General features: G+C 34.8%; 1 protein-coding gene across 2 annotated transcripts in view; it reads left to right on the top strand.

The window, feature by feature from the left end:
- Nucleotides 1-20,107, top strand: part of FAF1 (Fas associated factor 1) — a 473,015-nt gene that overhangs the window by 267,543 nt on the left and 185,365 nt on the right. For both annotated transcript variants that reach the window (XM_061184239.1, XM_061184240.1), the window contains one exon: nt 4,083-4,169. In XM_061184239.1, the coding sequence (XP_061040222.1) occupies nt 4,083-4,169 (87 nt within the window). The remainder of the gene's footprint in view (nt 1-4,082; nt 4,170-20,107) is intronic.

Raw genomic sequence — 20,107 nt, forward strand, 5'->3', positions numbered from 1 at the left:
TATTTTCAAAAAATCATAGAATTTTAGAGCTTTGAAAATCAGTAGTGATCTTGTTTTATTCTTTTCGAATATTGAATAAACTAGGTCTCAGGTTCCACCAACTTGCACCACAGTAACAGCAGAATTAGGACTAGAAATCTAGTTCTCTGCTTCTCATTATGCCACAATACCTCAAACTTTGTGGCTTTTCTATAATCAGAATCTGCTTTCACTTGGATAATACCTGAATGAAATTTAAAATTCCCTAAAATGTTTTTCAATAGTGTGACCAACCTTTAGCTCACAACATTTAGCTATAAAATACAGCTGGCAAAGTTATCTACCAAGTTTTATATTTTTCAGTTTGAATAGCTACAGACAGCTCATTTAAGGCTAATCTGAGCCTCAAAATTCGGCCTTTAGCAGAGTAACTTCCTAAGAATTTTTTTTCTAAGAAATTCTGATAAAATTTAACTGAAATATAAAACTGTTTGAAAATTTATGGAACTCAAAATTTTGTGGGAGATGAATGTCTTATATAATTTTATTTTGAGCAGGTCGTAAAAAAATGATCTTTTTCCCAGTGCTGTGTTTATCATTGAAATTTCCACAATGAGGAAATATGAAGTTTGAAGTGGAGATCATTGTTTACATTGTTTTATTAACAGTGAAAACAAATATAAGGAAATAAATCAATACTGCATTAATTCTGTACTATTTCAAGGTAATCTGATTCAAATATTTTTTTCTTAGTCACAAACAACTGTCTCATATGAAGCAATGGGGGAGAAGTGAAACTGTCCTTTTAGAAAATCTGGAAAATAAGCTCTGGAAAATCTATTGTCAATCTAGAACACTTAATCCATATACAGTATAGTTTGTAACATAATTTTAATGTTCAGCTGGTAATCAAAGCATTTATTAAATTTTTTCAGAACTAATTGAAACATTTGCATAGTTTAGCAGCCTAAAATCTCATAGATTTAGAGCTTAATGCATAACAAGAATTGAAAAGATTATGAAGATTCAGCATAATCTTGAGCCAATGCTGATCAAAGAAAGTATGTAAGACAAAAAGGCCCTTAGGAAATGTTACCCTGTGAAGTGCCACTTGTCCTTAACTGGAATTTAACACAAATCTCTAAAGATGAAACTCCATCAGAAGTAGCACAGTAATTGCAGCTGGGCATGCCAGCTACAGCATCCTAGCCTGTATGTGTGTTCTTTCTGCCTCTCTCAAGTGCTCTTAAATCTCTCAAATCAATCAGTCTCTCAACCTTCCGCCTCGCCTGGCCCCCCTTTTCTCCCCTTCCCTTTAGTCCTTCCTCTCTCCCTCCTCTGTTCCTCCATCCTTCTCTGTCTGAGAAAACTGTGTCCTTCATTTGATTCATGATGACCATAAATTCATCTGCTTTATTTTATACTTAGCTATATTTTGTCATTCAGCTTTCCTAGAATACTAATTTTTTAAAAGAATCATTTTTACTTTTGCTTTGTGTACATTTCTGATTTTTTTCTTCCCTACAGAATTGTCACTTAAAATTTTAATTAAATAAGATCATCAATAAAGACAGTAGAATTTTTAAATCTCTATTAATAAGACCATCATTCATTATGTACTTTTGCTGTCTTATCACTTGTCTTTCTTCCATATAATGGTAAAATCTGCCTATGGTTTCAGCACTGATAAACATGGAATTATTTTTGAAAAACTTATTTGTTTTCACTTATGTTGTTGTTTAGTGATTATGGTTTAACACGAGGTTCTTTTGGCTTACTTTCAGAAACACTGTGAATTTAGCTTTTCCATTGGAACAATCAAACATTAGCCAAATATAGTTTACGTTGTACCCTCTCAGCCAAGTTCTTTCTGCATTAACCAGTTTATTCTATGACAAGTTGCTTAACAGATGTCATTCTGGGGAGAACAATGAAGCCAAATACTTGTGCAATGGCTAACATTACTCTAACTTTGATCACTTTTGTTCAGCACATCAGTCTGGCGTTGTGCTTTATACCAACATAACACTATAGCCAGAACATGCTTTTCAGGCTTAGAATAGCAAAGGAATGTTATTCATTCAGCGCAGTTACAGATGAGTTAATGAAAGAAGAAAAATACTGTTTATTTCATAATACCGTGTTGTTGTGTTTTGGAATTAAGGTGGAATTTAAAGAATCCCACTCCAGAGTTATTTGTTTATATACTCAACTCATAGTATTTGTGTATATTCTCCAATGCAGGGGTAACCTTGCCACCTTTCCAACAGATGTAAATATTTGTCCTGCCTTCCCCTCCACCTTCAAAATAGCTGCTGACCCTTGGCTTATCTAGACAACATAATTAAAACTAACTTTAAGAAAGGAATTTTTTGCCTTGAGACCTAAAATTTCCTCATACTCCCTTCTTCTGTCCTCTCACTTTCTTTTATTAATAAACAATAATAATAATACTTTGTGTTTATGGAACACCTTCCCCCCAAGAGCACCAATGTTTAAGCGTGACAGAATAGTCCTAGCTAGTGGAAGTGGTAAGAGGTTAGATTGCATTTGGTTAAATTGTTGGGTTGATAATGACTAATGAAAATTTCCAAACTTGATGTGACTGACCATAAACAAAATACTGCATGGTAGACTGGCCATTGCTAAGAATCTGTGAAAAAAAGCTGTTTGTTTGAATTGAGTGGGGATCAAGCCATGCCCCCAAGCGCCTCAGTTCTCATTTACTAAGTCTTTTTTCACAGGTGTACATTAGAGATAAAAATAGATTAAGTTCTGGGTTTTGTTTTGTTCTTTCTTTCCCCAGTGAATATATTTCTCTCTTTCACTGGAATGGTAACTTAGATGTGTTTATGTATAGTAAACAGTAATGTGATACAAAATGCTGTAATTGGACAACATGATACTTCAGGCTTCTGCATTTTAAAAACATGAATGAATGCGGCTTGTTTTCCACATTGAAGTCATTATAGAACTTATTATGTGCAGCATTTCAAAATTAGCTTCATTGTTACAGCCGGGTAACCCCAGAACTAACCTGAAGAGTTAGCTAAGGTGGATGATCTCTTCATTCTTACGATTTGATAATTTATTTTATTTGTAAATATGGAATGAAAGAGAATTTTTGTAATCTATTTAAAAAAAAAAATCTAAAGAAAGATATGATAATTACTGGGTAAAAGAGTTTAACCTTCCAACACTTTATTCTGATAAATCACTTACCTCTTCTCCTTTTAAAGTTAAAAGGTATTGGGAATTCCCTGGCAGTCCAGTGGTTAAGACTCCGCACTTTCATTGCTGTGGGCGCAGGCTCCATCCCTGGTTGGGGAACTAAGATCCCACCAGCCGCGTGGGTGTGGCCAAAAATAACAAAACAAACAAATAAAGTTAAAAGGTATAATGTTACTTTTGAGAGAAACAGTTTTTTAACTTTACCAGTATTTAAAATAAAAACTATCATTACTATATTTTCTTTTGGGGAAGGGCCTAAATAGCATATTAATGGATGGCTCTCAGCTAATAAATATTCTGTTGAAATAGTTTCTAATTGGGAATGATTTCAAAGAAATAACCCTGTGCTGCTTTATTAATAAGTTGTTATATCCTTGAAACGTACATAAAACAATGAAGGAAACTTCACGTTTTTCCTTCCACCCCCTTGGGAAAAAAACTAACACCCTTTTCTGTCCCACTTAGAAACTAGAAATGTATCTTTTATTTGAACCATTGCATATCTTGAGTCATTGTTAAAATTAAATAGATTATAAAAATGTATAATTATAAATTAGGTCATGTAGTCTGTCCTACGTGAACTGTGTACTTGAAGTTTCTTGACTGAAAAGAAACTTGAAGCCATCCAGGAATATAAAAATAATCAGCGGGGTGGGGTGGGGGGTTGTTGCTTGAACTATTATTTCATCTAACCTTGGTTTAAAATTGGTTTAGATTTTTTAATAAAATTTTTATGATTTGTGTTTTCCTAGTTTCAAATTCTTGTTTTGAATCTCGAAAACAGAGGAAACACAGTGTATCACGTAAATTGACTGGCAACTAACATAAGTCATGTGGAAACCCTATTTTAATTGTTCTCTTTCTTTTCATAGGTAAAGAGAAATGTGTATGACCTTACGAGTATCCCTGTTCGCCATCAGTTATGGGAGGGCTGGCCATCTTCTGCCACAGATGACTCCGTAAGTGACAGCTGAGTTGGCAGTTTTATATCCTCCTCTCTCTTTTGCCACTTTCAGTCTAATTGGCAGTGATATTAAGCAGAATCAAATGCTTTGAATCCATTGGAAGAATTTTATAAATCAATGTTGAGGATAAGACGAATTGTAATAATTTGAGTTCACTTGCAGAACTGGTGTCATAAGCCAAGTATATCAGCATTCTCTTGGTAATGTTACAACATCAATATCAGGAACTTGATGCTGCTTGATTTGACTTAAATTTTTCCTTGATTAAAAAAATACAGATATTCAGATATTACTAATGAAATGTCCCAAACACAAAAATTTTTTCCCTAAATTACAGATACTTCAAAATCAATCTAATCATTTTATTTAATTTTAAAACTGCATCTCCAATAGTTAGACCTGTACTTTAAAAAGTTACTTTTTATAGTTAATATTAATAGCACTTTATTCTTAAACACACTCATAATTTTCACTACCATAAAAAACTGGAAGAAAAGACCTAGTCTGTAATTTTTAACTATTATTACGTCTACTCATAATAATTTTCCTGTTGTAAATTTTGAAACGTTTCCTATCTCTGTCCTGTTTCCAGTGATTATTCTTTTCCAAGAGAGTAAATTTTATCATCTGAGGAGGCCATTTTGGCTACTTTTATCATAATCTTGGTTGTTCTAACCAGATACCCATTTTTCTTTTAAAGTAAAAAATTAGAATGTTTCAAGAATTTTGAAGTAAGTCTTATTTTTAAAGTAAATAGGGCTAAAAAGATGTTAAGACTTTGTAAACATCTTCTAACAATAAATACCCAAATAATGATTATGGCTAAGAGTTTAATTACCATTTCTTATTTTCTGGTAAATATTACATTTCTATCTGGATAATAATTACTACTCCTCTCTCAGCACTACCATCATATACTTTAATGTAAAGGAATTCTTTGTGGAAGACAGAAACATTTTTGAACAATCTGTTTATGTAGATGCCACTTGAGTCTAATTATTCCACAATCTAAACACTGTGCCTTTGGAAAATGTTTTATGGATTATGAAACTTTAAAAATAATCAGAAGATAGCAAAATTTGTTTTTTAAGTGAACCCTTAAGAAAAAAATTATTTGTTTATAGGCAGTTACATTTATTTATAAACAACTGATTTTAATATTGACATTATAGTATATCATTAGAGTTATTGGTTGGTTGTCCATGGCTAAGTTAGTAAGGATGTGGTTGTTGTTTTTAGTTTGTTTTTTCCCCATTAGACTGATAGAAAATGTGATACATTTATTTTTATAAAATTAAGAGAGTAACATACATAAATGATAGCTTTCTGTTTACCCGAGAAGACGTGAGGAAACCAGAAATGTTCTTAGCATTGTCTAATAACCTGCTACAATAAATAATAACTTTAATAGAAGAAAATAATTAAGATTGAGCATGTCACTTAAATTCTCTGAGTTTCAGTTACCTCACTGATCTGAAGAATTGTGATGAGGATTAACGATAATATATATATACAGTACTTGCCTCATAGTAGACACTCAGTAAATGAGAGTCAGTATTATAATTAATATTAACATAACTCAGAAAGAGATCACAGGCAGGAATTGACTGGTTTACGTAAATGAAACGGTACCTGAGAATTGCTTCAAAATAACCTCTGGGGTTGGGGGAGTGAGTGGGGATATAGATAAATCCAAATTAGCTGTCTCTTGATCATTGTTGAAGGTGGGCAACGTGTATATTTGATTTTTTTATACTATTCTCTCAAGTTTTATGTATGTTTGAAAATTTCTATGATAAAAAGTTTGAAGCAAAAATAATTGTCTGGTTTAAGGTAATAAGGTCCAGAGATGTGGGTCTTAATAGGGTTGGAAATGCCAGCTGCTCTTGGGCTCCACACGTGTAGAAACCAGGCTGAAATAGGCTTATCAGAAGCAAGTTCCAAGAGTGATAGGCAAAATCAGTGAAATACAATAAATTCTTCTGTAACATAGTACCTTATACATTTTAGTTGTTAAATCATTGACTTGAGTTGGCACTGTCTCACATTTTAATGATCTTTATTTAATTTTTTACCAAAGAGTTCTATGCAATTTCATTACTATGGGAAAATATGGAAAGCATCTAAAACTTACCATATGGAAGTCTGTGATGCTACCTGGTACTGTAAGTCACAGCAGACACAAGAGGGAATCTCCATTAAGAAACTTGATTCTTACTGCCTCATTTTTCATATTTCCACCTTGTCCCAGAACCTGTCAAGTGGTGCCTGCCTATACCTCCCCAGAGCATGTGTTGCCACATTGGCAGGATGTTGCCTTGAGCTTCATGATTGATACAACAAAGATGTTTAGGGCCAAGCTGCTTTTAATCGGTGCCATAGCAGATCCACTAACTCCAGTGCTTGAGTTTTGGCAAAAATTGCTTATAACTGTAGTCTTTTAAGGAGCTTCTAGCCAAAGAAATGTCATGAAACCTTTCTTTCATTAGGACTATAAAAACTCATAAAGCTGGTGCTTGTAATCTGTATTGTTGCAGGCAATGATGATGTTTTTATACTTATTTAAATCACTCAAGTGGAGGCATCTGCTACAAAATAAGATCGTCCTCACAGCTCAGGGTATGAATTGGGTACAGCTGAGAAATGTCAGCTGTGTAAACAGCCTGAAATGTGTTACCAACAAAAATATAATTAATTTCTTTCCAAGACTATGTGCCATAACTGAATATTTAGGATGGTTTAACTTTCAGAGAAAGCACCTGAACATTTTCTTCCCAGTGCCAGCGTAGAGGATTGGTTATAAAGGTCATTAAAAGTGAGGTTAGTTTGTACTTTTCCTGCTCAGTTGCAGAAATTTGTGTGGCTTTGAATATATAGTAGCTTTAGATACCAGTGGCTTCCATAAACTGATAGAAATATCTTAGATCAAGAAGTTACAATAAGTGGTGCTGGGAAAACTGGACAGCTCCATGTAAAAGAATGAAATTAGAACATTCCCTAACACCATACACAAAAATAAACTCAAGTTGGATTAAAGACCTAAATGTAAGGCCAGACACTATAAAACTCTTAGAGGAAAACATAGGCAGAACACTCTGACATAAATCATAGCAAGATCCTTTTTGACCCACTTCCTAGAGAAATGGAAATAAAAACAAAAATAAACAAATGGGTCCTAATGAAACTTAAAAGCTTTTGCACAGCAAAGGAAACCATAAACAAGATGAAAAGACAGCCCTCAGAATGGGAGAAAATATTTGCAAACGAAGCAACTGACGAAGGATTAATCTCCAAAATATACAAGCAGCTCATGCAGCTCAATATCAAAAAAACAACCTAATCCAAAAATGGGCAGAAGACCTAAATAGACATTTCTCCAAAGAGGATGTACAGATTGCCAACAGACACATGAAAGGATGCTCAACATCACTAATCATTAGAGAAATGCAAATCAAAGCTACAATGAGGTATCACCTCACACCGGTCAGAATTGCCATCATCAAAAAATCTGCAAGCAGTGAATGCTGGAGAGGGTGTGGAGAAAAGGGAACCCTCTTGCACTGTTGGTGGGAATGTAACTTGATACAGCCACTGTGGAGAACAGTATGGAGGTTCCTTAAAAAACTAAAATTAGAACTACCATATGACCCAGCAATCCCACTACTGGGCATATACCCTGAGAAAACCATAATTCAAAAAGAGTCATGTACCACAATGTTCACTGCAGCACTATTTACAATAGCCAGGACATGGAAGCAACCTAAGTGTCCATCAACAGATGAATGGATGAAGATGTGGCACATATGTACAATGGAATATTACTCAGCCATAAAAAGAAACAAAACTGAGTTATTTGTAGTGAGGTGGATGGACCTAGAGTCTGTCATACAGAGTGAAGTAAGTCAGAAAGAGAAAAACAAATACCGTATGCTAATACATATATATGGAATCTAATTTTTTTAAAAAAAGTTTCTGAAGAACCTAGGGGCAGGACAGGAATAAAGATGCAGACATAGAGAATGGACTTAAGGACACGGGGGTAGGGGGAAGGGTAAGCTGGGACGAAGTGAGAGAGTGGCATGGACACATATACGCTACCAAATGTAAAACAGATAGCTAGTGGGAAGCAGCTGCATAGCACAGGGAGATCAGCTCAGTGCTTTGTGACCACCTAGAGGGGTGGGATAGGGAGGGCGAGAGGGAGACGCAAGAGGGAGGGGATATGGGGATATCTGTATACATACAGCTGATTCACTTTGTTATACAGCAGAAACTAACACCACATTGTAAAGCAATTATATTCCAATAAAGATGTTAAAAAATAAAAAGAGCAAGCAAAAAAAAAAGTTAATAGTTTGGGATGGTGGAAATGTTCTAAAATTAGATTGTGGTGATGGTTGCACAACTCTGTAAATTTGCTAAAAATCATTGAATTGAATACACACAAAAAAGAGTAAATTTTATAGCATGTAAATTATACATCAATAAAGCTGTATTTTAAAGGAAGTTAGTGAAGAACTAGATTAAAATATTTTTTCATTTACGTTTTTATGTTGCATGAGAAATACTTTGCAGTAACACAGGAGGTGTTTTCTTCAATGTACTTCTCATTAACCTTTGACTTAGCAAACAGGACAAAGAAATAGACTTCTTATAAGTAGATTCTTGTATAATCTTGAGTCTCTTTCAGACCTGATAGACTACAATCTTGACATTTTCAGTACTATTCAGTGAAGTTAACAATCATTTAAAACATTGTTGCCCCATCTGTCTTCAGAGTTAAAATATTTTCTTTGCTTGTAGTTGTACTCTAATGGGATGTGGGATACTGTATGAATTGTCAATAACTCTTTCAGTTCCTTTTGCAGTCTTTCACCAGGGAAATAGGTATCTAAAGCTTCACCAGTAGGGGAATGTTTTCATGCTGTGACAGTTCAGCTGTGAGAACAAGGAGTTGCGAGCAGACGAAATCTTTTTACACTTTAACAAGGACACTCTTGGTTTCCAGAGAATAGAAATAATTTTAACACTGTGAATTATGTCAAGGCACCTTATTATAATGCAGACAATTTGAATATATGTACTTTTTAAAACTCCAGGTTTTAATAATACTTATACAATGGAAGAAAAATCCTTCAGTTTTTAATACTTTTTTGTTGTGCCCCACCCCCTTTTTTTCTTTTGAGATTACTAATGGTCTTCTGTGGTTCCATCATTGGCTAAGGAATGTTCATTCAGAATTTGAGAAATTAGGAATTTTAGGACCAGAGGTCTTTAGACATGTGTTAGGAGTCAGAAAGCTACTTACTAAATATTAAATATTTTCACATTGAAAATGAGATCATTTATAAACAGAATCATTATACAGTGGCTTTTCTATGAAATAAAAATAAAAAATCATACACATGACTTATTCCTTTTTTTTTTAAATAGAAAGAATTCGTGAATGAGGGAATGTCATCTACTTTGATCCTTCTGATGGAGACCATTTTCTCCTGTAACTTCTCCCTGATGATTTGTGTTTGGCAGGTGTCAAATTATAAACATTCCCCTGATACTAGATCCCCACCCTCCACTTTATAGGAGCTGCTGTCCCAGTACAGACTCTCCCTGTTACCACATACCTACCACACTATAGTTACCTACCTACTAAGTAAACTCATAACCTCCACTATAGTCATTCCATCCATTGCTGCAAGGTTAATATTTCTAAAGTGCAGAACAAGTCACATTCAGCCTTAACTTATCTTCAATGGCAACCCAATACGTGCTTATGTCTGTACAGATTTTTATGCTGTCATTTAAAACCTTCATTCTTGAGTCTGAAACTTCCCCACTAGGTTTATGTTCCCATACAGGCCCGGAGTAATTGCTCAATAAATGTTTCTTGAATAAATGATTGAGTATGATACCACATGTGTCTCCACTTTAGCTAAATATTCCTTTTGCTGTTTTTCAGACATACTTCGTGCTCCACTCTGTTATTTAATCATACTGTTCCTTCTACCTAGAATACCTATAGCAATTATCTCTTTTCTTCAAGACCTTTCCTTAAGAAACTTTGCCTATATCTCTCTTCCCATGACACCTTCTTCAGCCATCTTAGAAATTAGTTTCTATTTAAATTATTTTTATTTTTCCGTATTTTTGTTCTTTGCTTCCTTATTCCTCTCACCTGGCTCCATTACTTACCTGACTAACCACAAATAACTTGATTAAACCCTTTGGGTCTCAGTCTCTATAACCATAAAACACAAATAATACTCCCAGAGTTTCATGAAAACTAAGAGTCAGTAGTTACAAATATAGTTACTCCTACATTTATTTTGAAGATTGACGTAGTCTGTACTAGATAATGTCTAATATATGGCTGACCTTTGGCTATTACTGTTTCTTTCATCCGTCTATTCATTCACTTGACATTTGTGTAACAACTCTTATAGGCCAGTAACCACACTGGCCCTTAAAGTTGCAAGCATAAGGTCCTATTCCTCAGGTTTTTTGCAAAGTATAGTGTGAGACAGATATATAAACAGTGGCAATTGAAGTTTATGTAAATGCAGTGGGATCATAGAAGAGGAAACAACCAATTTCTCTAACAGATGGGGTGGAGAAAAAATGGCTTCCCAGAGAAAGGAACCAAATGTCCCTTAAGTTAAACAAATTAAACAAACCTAATTATATTTTAATTTGTATACTTGTGTTCCTCCCTTTTGTAAATTCTAAAAATTGGGAGTAAGAAGTCTCTTCCTCATTTTTGTATGCTCTGCAGGATCAAATGTAGTATTTTTTTTTTTTAAACATAGTGTTTTATACATTCACTCATCTGAGTTGTTCAGAGCTCCATTAAGTTGACATCTATGACAATAAACAACTAAATGATGAATTGGTATGATTATAGTGACTTGATACAGAAGAGAGTGACTCATTTGAGAATCAGGTTTATTTTCTTTCTAATAAAAATTATTAAAACTCGATATTTCTTTATTGGTAAGTAGAATAACAAATTTAAGAGTGGGGGAGCCACTACACTGAGCGTATTTGTATCAGCATATGTTTAATTGTGTGTGTGTATGAGAGAAACAAGCAAGCAGACAATCCAAGTTCATCAAATCCCAGTATTGCTGTCATTTGGATACGTTACTTATCATATGAATTTCATTTTCCTCATCTGCAAAATGAAGATGATGTTAATACCCTTGAAAGTCTATTGTGAAGATTAAATGAATTAACATAATAGTTTGAACCATGAGAAATTTCTATTTTTAAAGGATAAATTGGTTGAATATTAGCATTTCCACATGGTTTTACCTAATATGTAAAGCACATAACATAATGCAGGGTTTGGCAATTCAGCCCAAACCCTACTCTCCATCTGTTTTTGTAAATATTTAAAAAAAATTTTTTTTATTATTTATTTATTTGGCCACATCGCGTCTTTAGTTGCAGTATGCTGGCTCTTCGTTGCAGTGCGTGGGCTTCTCTCTAGTTGCGGCATGCAGGCTCAGTAGATGCGGCACCTGGGCTCTCTAGTTGTGGGTTTTGGACTCCAGAGTGCGCGGGCTCAGTAGTTGTGGCGTGCGGGCTCTCTAGTTGTGGTGCGCAGGCTCTAGAGTGTGCAGGCTTAGTTGCCCCACGGCATGTGGGATCTTAGTTTCCTGAGCAGAGCTTGAACTCACATCCCCTGCATTGGAAGGCAGATTCTTAACCATTGGCCATCAGGGAAGTCCTGTAAAAATTTTTTTAATAGAGGTAAAATTGGTATATAACATTATATTAGTTCAGGTGTACAACATAATGATTTGATATTTGTATACACTGCAAAGTGATCACCACAATAAGTCTAGTTACCATCCATTATCATACAATTGACCCCCTTCACCCATTTCACCCACCCTCCAAACTCCTTTCCCTCAGGTAACCACCAGTCTGTTCTCTGTAACTATGTGTTTTGTTTTGCTTGTTCACTTGTTTTTTAGATTCCACATATAACTGAAATCATACAGTATTTGTCTTTCTCTATCTGATTTATTTCACTTAGCATAATACCCTTAAGGTCCATTCCTATTGTCACAAATGGCAAGATTTCCTTCTTTTTTATGGCTTAGTAGTATTAGACACACACACACACACACACACACACACACCCCACACACACACACCCACATCTTCTTTATCCAGTCATCCATCTATGGGCAGTTAGGTTGTTTCCATATTTTGGCTATTGTAAATAATGCTGCAGTGAATGTAGGGGTGCTTATGTCTTTTTTGAATAGTGTTTTTGTTTTCTTTGGATAAATACCCAGAAGTGGAATAGCTGGATCATATGGTAGTTCTGTTTTTAATTTTTTGCAGAACCTCCATACTGTTTTCTGTAGTGGCTGTACCAATGTACATCGCCATCAACAGTGCACAAGGGTTCCCTTTTCTCCACATCCTTACCAACACTTGTTATTTCTTGCCTTTTTGATAATCGCCATTGTAACAGGATCTAAGGTGATATCTCATTGTAGTTTTGAATTGCATTTCCGTGATGATTAATGATGTTGAACAGCTTTTCATGTGCCTGTTGGCCATCTGTAGGTCTTCTTTAGAAAAATGTCTATTTGGACCCTCTGCCCATTTTTTAGTCAGATTGTTTTTTTGCTATTGAGTTGTTTGAGTTCTTACTATATTTTTGATGTTAAGTCCCTTATAGGATATATGATTTGCAAATATTTTCTCCCATTCAGTAGGTTGCCTTTTCATTTTGTTGATGGTTTCCTTTGTTATGCAGAAGCTTTTTAGTTTGATATAGTCCCACATGTTTATTTTTGCTTTTAGAGTCAGATCCAAAAATTCAGCACCAAGATGGTTGTAAATAATGTTTTATTGGAGCACAGTCACACCATTTGCTTATGTATTATATACAGCTGCTTTTACACTATAACTATAATGGCAGGGATGTTTAGTTGCAACAAAACCACATGGCCCACAAAGCCTAAAATATCCACTATTTGGCCCTTAACAGAAAAAGTTTGCTAACCCCTGGTGTAATATCTGGCATTTAGTAGGCATTCAACAAACATTGGCTCCTTTTCCCTTGAGTAAGCACCTTCTTTATATCACATACGCATGCAGAATCAGAAGCATTCTTTGAGTAGCTTCAGGGTCATCTTATGCTATTTAAATTACTTTCTTAGCCTGTCCTAGGTCAGACAGATTCAGGCAATCTTTGGACATTTTCACTGGCTTTTTCTTTATTTGGCAAGGTCATGGATAATGTTGCTTCTAATGGTGGTGAGACTCAGTAGCTTCAGAGGGTTCACTGCCCTTGTCAACATATAGAGTCTTTTACAAATAACACAGGCAAAGACTAAACAGACAGAAATAACAGCTTTGAATGCAGTAGAAGAAAGTTTAAGTTTAAAAGGAATGGAAAGTTGTGAAATGGGCTATACCCTGAACAGTGAGAATGAGAAGTTCGAGAGGGTGGATGAAGCAGTCAAGGGACATATTTACTCGGTAAATATGAGGGAGAACACATGAAAGTGAGCCCTCAACAGAAAATTTGCAAGCATTAATATCTGATGTTGTTAATCTTGATTTCAGTTTATTAAAATCCGAAACATGAAGACTACTGCTTCTGCCCATGAAGGGGTAACTGCTATGGGAATTTTCTTCCCTCTGTAAGCAACTAGAAGACTGGATAAAATATGTGAAACAACTATTTTCAGATATTAGACAACAGGTAGTTCAGGACTGTGAAGAAGGAAGCAAATGAGCCCTGCCTGGAGGCAGTTTCTGGGTCCCAGGGCAGGGAGAGGAAACCAAAGCAGAATCTGGTGATTTTATTGTGTTTGAAGAGACAGAGAGTAGAGTTTAGGGAGGTCAAGGCAGCTAGACTTTGCAAGGCAGAGTACTAGCAGAGAAAAAGCTCCAGAAGTCTATATAAGGTTCTCCTGGTCTTTAGCTGAATACCAATCTACTTCTGGGTTCTCCTGGTCTTTAGCTGAATACCAATCTGTGCATTCATAGAGTGAAATTCCAGGATATTGGGCAAAGAACTACTGCCAGGAAAAAAAATAATTAACTGCGAGCTGTAAGGCAAACAATTCTCAGAGCTCACACAGAACTGGGAATAGTTTGAGTTCTCACAAGCCATAGTAGAGACACCTCAGTGAATACATGGAGCATTCAGGAGATACCCACAGGAGAGTCACACCTTAGTGGAGTGGATAAACAAGACTTAGAGTGAAGGCTACTCTAGGACTGCCCTTCCACAAGCTTAAAAACAACTTTCAAAAGGAATAAGCTGATTAATAGGTAACCGCCTCTAAGAACAGAGTCCAGCATCCAGTTAAAAGTTACTTTATATACAAACAAGCAGGGAAATCTAACCCCTAACCAGGAGAGAAATCAGTCAAAAGAAATAGACATAGAAGTTACATAAATAATGAAATTGACAGATAAGGACTAAAGCTATTATGTGTTATGAATAGACTCAAGAATTTAAAGGAAAACATGAACTTAATGAGGAGAGAATAGAATAGAATCTCTCCTCCTTAATGAGGAGAGATAGATAGATAAACAATATAATATCTGAAATGATAATTTTACTGATGAACTTAACAGCAGATTAGAAACTGCAAAAACAAAAACAAAAACGGTGAGCTTGAAGATATAGCAATAGAAACTATCAAAACTGAAGCACAGAGGAAAAAAAAGAACAGATTAAAAAAATATCAATGACCTCTGGGACAAAATCAAGCAGTCTAACATGCAATTGGAGTCTTAGCAGGAGAGACAGGATGGGGGGAAGGAGGTCAAAGACCAAAAAAATTGAAAAAATAATTTCTGAAATTTGTCCATATATGATGAAAACTATAAAACTTATAGATCCAGGAAGCTCAATGAATGCCATGAAGGGGAAGCACAAAGAAAAATTCCACACTAAGGAGTATCATAATTGCTGAAAACAAGTGATAAAAAGAAAAATTTCAAAGCAGAGAGAGTAAAAAAATATACATTACACAAGGGAAGTAACATAAACTCTTTAGATTTCTCATCAGAAATAATTCAAGCCAAAAAACAGTGGAATGACATTTTAAAACTACTGAAAGGTTTTTGAAAATGACAACTTAGACTTCTATATCAGGTGAAAATAATCTTTCAAGACTGAAGGAAAAATAGACTTTTTCAGACAAACAAAAACTGAGAGAATTTGGGCCCAGCAAATATGCACTACAAGAAATATTGAAGTTCTTTAGGCAAAGGGAAAATGATATCAGAATAAACTTGGCTCTATACAGAAGAATGAAGAGTGCTAGTTATGGTAAAAATGTGGTTAAATATAAAAGACATTTTTCCTTATGTTTTTAATTTCTTTACAAGATAGCTGTTTAAAGATAAAATAACAAGTAATCTGGAGTTTTGAACATATATAGAAGTAAAATACATGACAATAGCGCAAAAGACAGAATGGAATTATACTGTTGTAGGGTTCTTATCCTATACATGAAATGGTATCATATTAATTTAAGGTAGTCTATTATATTAAAAATGCAAACTGTAAACCTTAGAGAAACCACTAAAAAAAAAACACGCAAAAATGTATAGATAATAAGCCATTAAAAGAGATGTAATGGAATACTAAAAAAAAAATTCAAAAATCAGGCAGGGAAAAACAAAAAAAGGAGCAATGAAAAGGTGAAATATGTACAAAGCAAATAGCAAGGTGGTAGGTTTAAATCCAACCATTTTGATAATTACAGTAAATATAAATGGTCTACACATTAAAGGGCAGAGACTGTCAAAATGAATTTTAAACAGCAGGACTCAACTATATGCTGCCTATAAGAAATATACTTTAAATATAATGACAATGGTAAGTTAGACATAATGAGTGGGAAAAATTTACCAGGCAAACACTAAAAGTAAGGAAGCTGTAACAACTATATTAACATCAGACAAAATACAGAACAAGGAATATTACCAGGACTAAAGAGAAACATTTCATGATAATTAAGTTCAGGACAGGAGCTTCCCTGGTGGCGCAGTGGTTAAGAATCCACCTGCCAATGCAGCGGACACAGGTTCGAGCCCTGGTCCGGGAAGATCCCACATGCCGCGAAGCAACTAAGCCCTTGTGCCACAACTACTGAGCCTGTGCTCTAGAGCCCGCAAGCCACAACTACTGAGTCCACATGCCACAACTACTGAAGCCTGCGCGCCTAGAGCCCATGCACTGCAACAAGAAGCCACCGCAATGAGAAGCCCATGCACCGCAAGGAAGAGTAGCCCCCACTCGCTGCAACTAGAGAAAGCCTGCGCGCAGCAACGAAGACCCAACGCAGCCAAAAATAATAAATAAATAAATAAATAGATAGATAAATAAATAAATAAAATTATAAAAAAAAGAATTTTAGGATAGCTCCTCAAGAAGACATAACGATCTTAAATGTGTATGTACCCAATAACAGTTTCAAAATATGTGAAGTAAACCTGACAGGACCAAAAGAATAAACAAATCCACAATTATAGAGGTTTCACATTCCTGTCTCAGCAACTTATAGGAAAATGACAGAGAAGTATATAGATTTGAGCAACACTCTTAACCAACTTGACCTATTTGAAGTTTATAGACACTTTATTCAACAATGGCAGAATACACATTCTTTTCAAGTGCATATGGTACATTCCCCAAGATAGACCATAGCCTGGACCATAAAGTCTCAGTAAATTTTAAGAGGATTGAAATTAAGAGTATTCTCTCTGACCAAAACAAAATTAAATTACATATTTTATAATTTTTTTTTGTAATTTACATAAGTTACCTTTATTTTTATAAAAAATGTTTAGTAGTTTGTTTCTTTGTATATCCAATGTAATCAACAAAAAGCTACTAAAAGTGACAAGTGAAGTTACCAAGGTCACAGGTTACAAGATTGCCATACAAAAAAAAGGGGGGGGGGTGTTACTATATAGCACCAAAGAACATTTGAAAATGGAATGTTTAAAAATTGTACCATTCATGATTCCATCCAAAAACATGAAATATTTAAGGATAAATCTAACAAAATATGTGTAACATCTGTACACTGAAAACTACTTTTTTTTTTTGCAGAAAGTGATTTTATTTTATTTTTTAAATTTTTATTGGAATATAGTTGATTTACAATGTTGTGTTAGTTTCTGCTGTACAGCAAAGTGAAACAGGTATACATATACATATATCCACTCTTTTTTAGATTATTTTCCCATATAGGTCATTGCAGAGTATTGAGAAGAGTTACCTGTGCTATACAGTAGGTCCTTATTAGTTATCTATTTTATATATAGTAGTGTGTATATGTCAATCCCCATCTCCCAATTTATCCCTCCCCCTTTCTTTTCCCCCTTGGTAACCGTAAGTTTGTTTTCTACATCTGACTTTATTTCTGTTCTGTAAATAAGTTCATTTGTATCATTTTTTTTAGATTCCACATATAAGCGATAGCATATGATATTTGTTTTTCTCTGTCTGGCTTACTTCACTCAATATGACAATCCCTAGGTCCGTCCATGTTGCTGCAAATGGCATTATTTCGTTCTTTTTTATGGCTGAGTTGTATATATGTACCACATCTTCTTTATCCATTCCTCTGTCGATGGACAGTTAGGTTGCTTCCATGTCCTGGCTGTTGTAAATAGTGCTGCAATGAACATTGGGGTACATGTATCATTTTGAATTATGGTTTTCTCTGGATATATGCCTAGGAGTGGGATTGCAGGATCATATGGGAGCTCTATTTTTAGCCTTTTAAGGATCCTCTGTACAGTTCTCCATAGTGACTGTACCGATTTATATTCCTACCAACAGTGTAGGAGGGTTCCCTTTTCTCCATACCCTCTCCAACATTTATTGTGGTAGATTTTTTGATGGTGGCCATTCTGACCAATGTGAGGTGATACCTCATTGTAGTTTTGATTTGCATTTCTCTAATAATTAGTGATGTTGAACATCTTTTCATGTGCTTTTTGGACATCCATATGTCTTCTTTGGAGAAATGTCTAGATCTTCCACCCACTGGATTGTTTGATTGGGTTGTTTGTTTTTTTGATATTGAGCTGCATGAGCTGTTTGTATATTTTGGAAATTAATCTCCTGTTGGTTGCTTCGTTTGCAAGTATTTTCTCCCATTCTGTGGGTTGGCTTTTCGTTTTGGAAAACTACTAATAATTGATGAAAAAATAAAGTCCTTAAAAATGGAGAAATAGATCATGGTCATGGATTGGAACACAGTATTTTTAAGGTGGTAGTTCTTCTCACACTGCAATCCCAATAAAAAATTAGTAAGCCCTTTTGGGGTAGAAATTGACAGGTTAATTCTAAAATTTATATGGAAGTGTAAGGGACCTAGAATTCCCAAAACAATTTTGAAAAAAGAACAAAGTTGGAAGACTTACACTGCCTGATTTCAAAATATAATGCATTATTCATGGTAGTGTGGTATTTATGCAAAGATAGACATATAGATCAATGGATAAAACAAACCGTTCAAATATAGATTTATATGCATGTTGTCAATTGATTTTGTGCAAGATACCAAAGTAATGCAACAGAGAGAGAGAATGGTCTTTTTTTTTTTAACAAATGGTGATGAATCAACTGGATATCAATAAGGACAACTTCAACCTTTACCTTATGCCACACACAAAAATTATCTCAAAATGGATCATAGACCTAAATGCAAAAGCTACAGATGTAAAACTGGTAGGAGAAAATACAGGAGAAAATCTTCTACAACCTTAGAGTATGAAAAATTTCTTAGAGAGGATACTAAAAGCCCTTGCCATAAAAGGAAAAAAAAAAACCTGATAAATCGGACTTCGTCACAATTTGCAACTTTTGCTCTTCAGAAGACGCCATTTAGAATAAAAGGGAGGGAGCAAGCCATAGACTAGGAGAAAATATCTGCAAAACATATATTTGACAAAGGGCCTCTATCCAGGTTATATAAAGAAGTCTTACAACTAAATAATAACACAAGGGAATTTGGGGGAGTGATAGAACTTTTTGAAATTTTGATTGTGGTGGTGGTAGTTAAAAGAGTGTGTGTGTGTGTGTGTGTATGTCAAAACTCCTTGAACTGCACACTTAAAATGGGTGCATTTTATTATAGGTAACTGGACCTCAATTAATTTTAACTAGCGGTTTAGGATGAATATGTTGATCTGAAACCATAACTGGTAAATGAGAAGGTGAAATGCAGAACCAGTATTCAGCTCTCAATCTGCCCCCCTCCCTGATGCCAATGTCTTTCTCTTGTGCCATGCTAGTCCTTATGTATTCCATGTTGCTTAAAGTAGTTCCAGTTTTAAAATATCCAGTCTAATTTTTTCCAGAATGGTACTCATACTGGTTTGAAGTTTTACAGTGGTTCAGTAAGAGGCAGAAACAGAGAAACAAACCTTGCCTTTATTTTCCTTTATTAAGTTGGCACTTAGGAGTCTTTGAATATAAATGAATTTAAAATTTTCACTGTAGCACTTTTGCCTATATGCGTGTGTGTTCTTGAATAGTAGCCATATTATTAAGGTGGCAGGGAATGAGCAGCAATACTCTATTTTGGTACCCATAGTTACTTAACATAGTGGTAGGTGAGTATATTAAGAGACATATAGTGATTTGTAGTTTACAAAGCATATTTCATATACATGATCTCATTTGAGCCAAGTAATAGATTATAAATAATTTTTGATAGAAATAGTGTACAGTGGAATGCAGTTACTGTCTGTTATTGTAAATTTTCCTCAGAGTTTCTTCAAACCACATTTTTCTAATAGCTACCTCTTAGAAAGAGTACTTGTGGTAACTTGTTTACATACACTTTCCTCTATGAGACTATGAACTCCTTGAGGGTAGTAAGCATGTCTTAATCATTTTTGTGTCTCAAGTGCCTAGCATAGCC

The sequence above is a fragment of the Eubalaena glacialis genome, chromosome 3 (genome assembly GCF_028564815.1).
Source record: "Eubalaena glacialis isolate mEubGla1 chromosome 3, mEubGla1.1.hap2.+ XY, whole genome shotgun sequence".
Taxonomy (NCBI): domain Eukaryota; kingdom Metazoa; phylum Chordata; class Mammalia; order Artiodactyla; family Balaenidae; genus Eubalaena; species Eubalaena glacialis.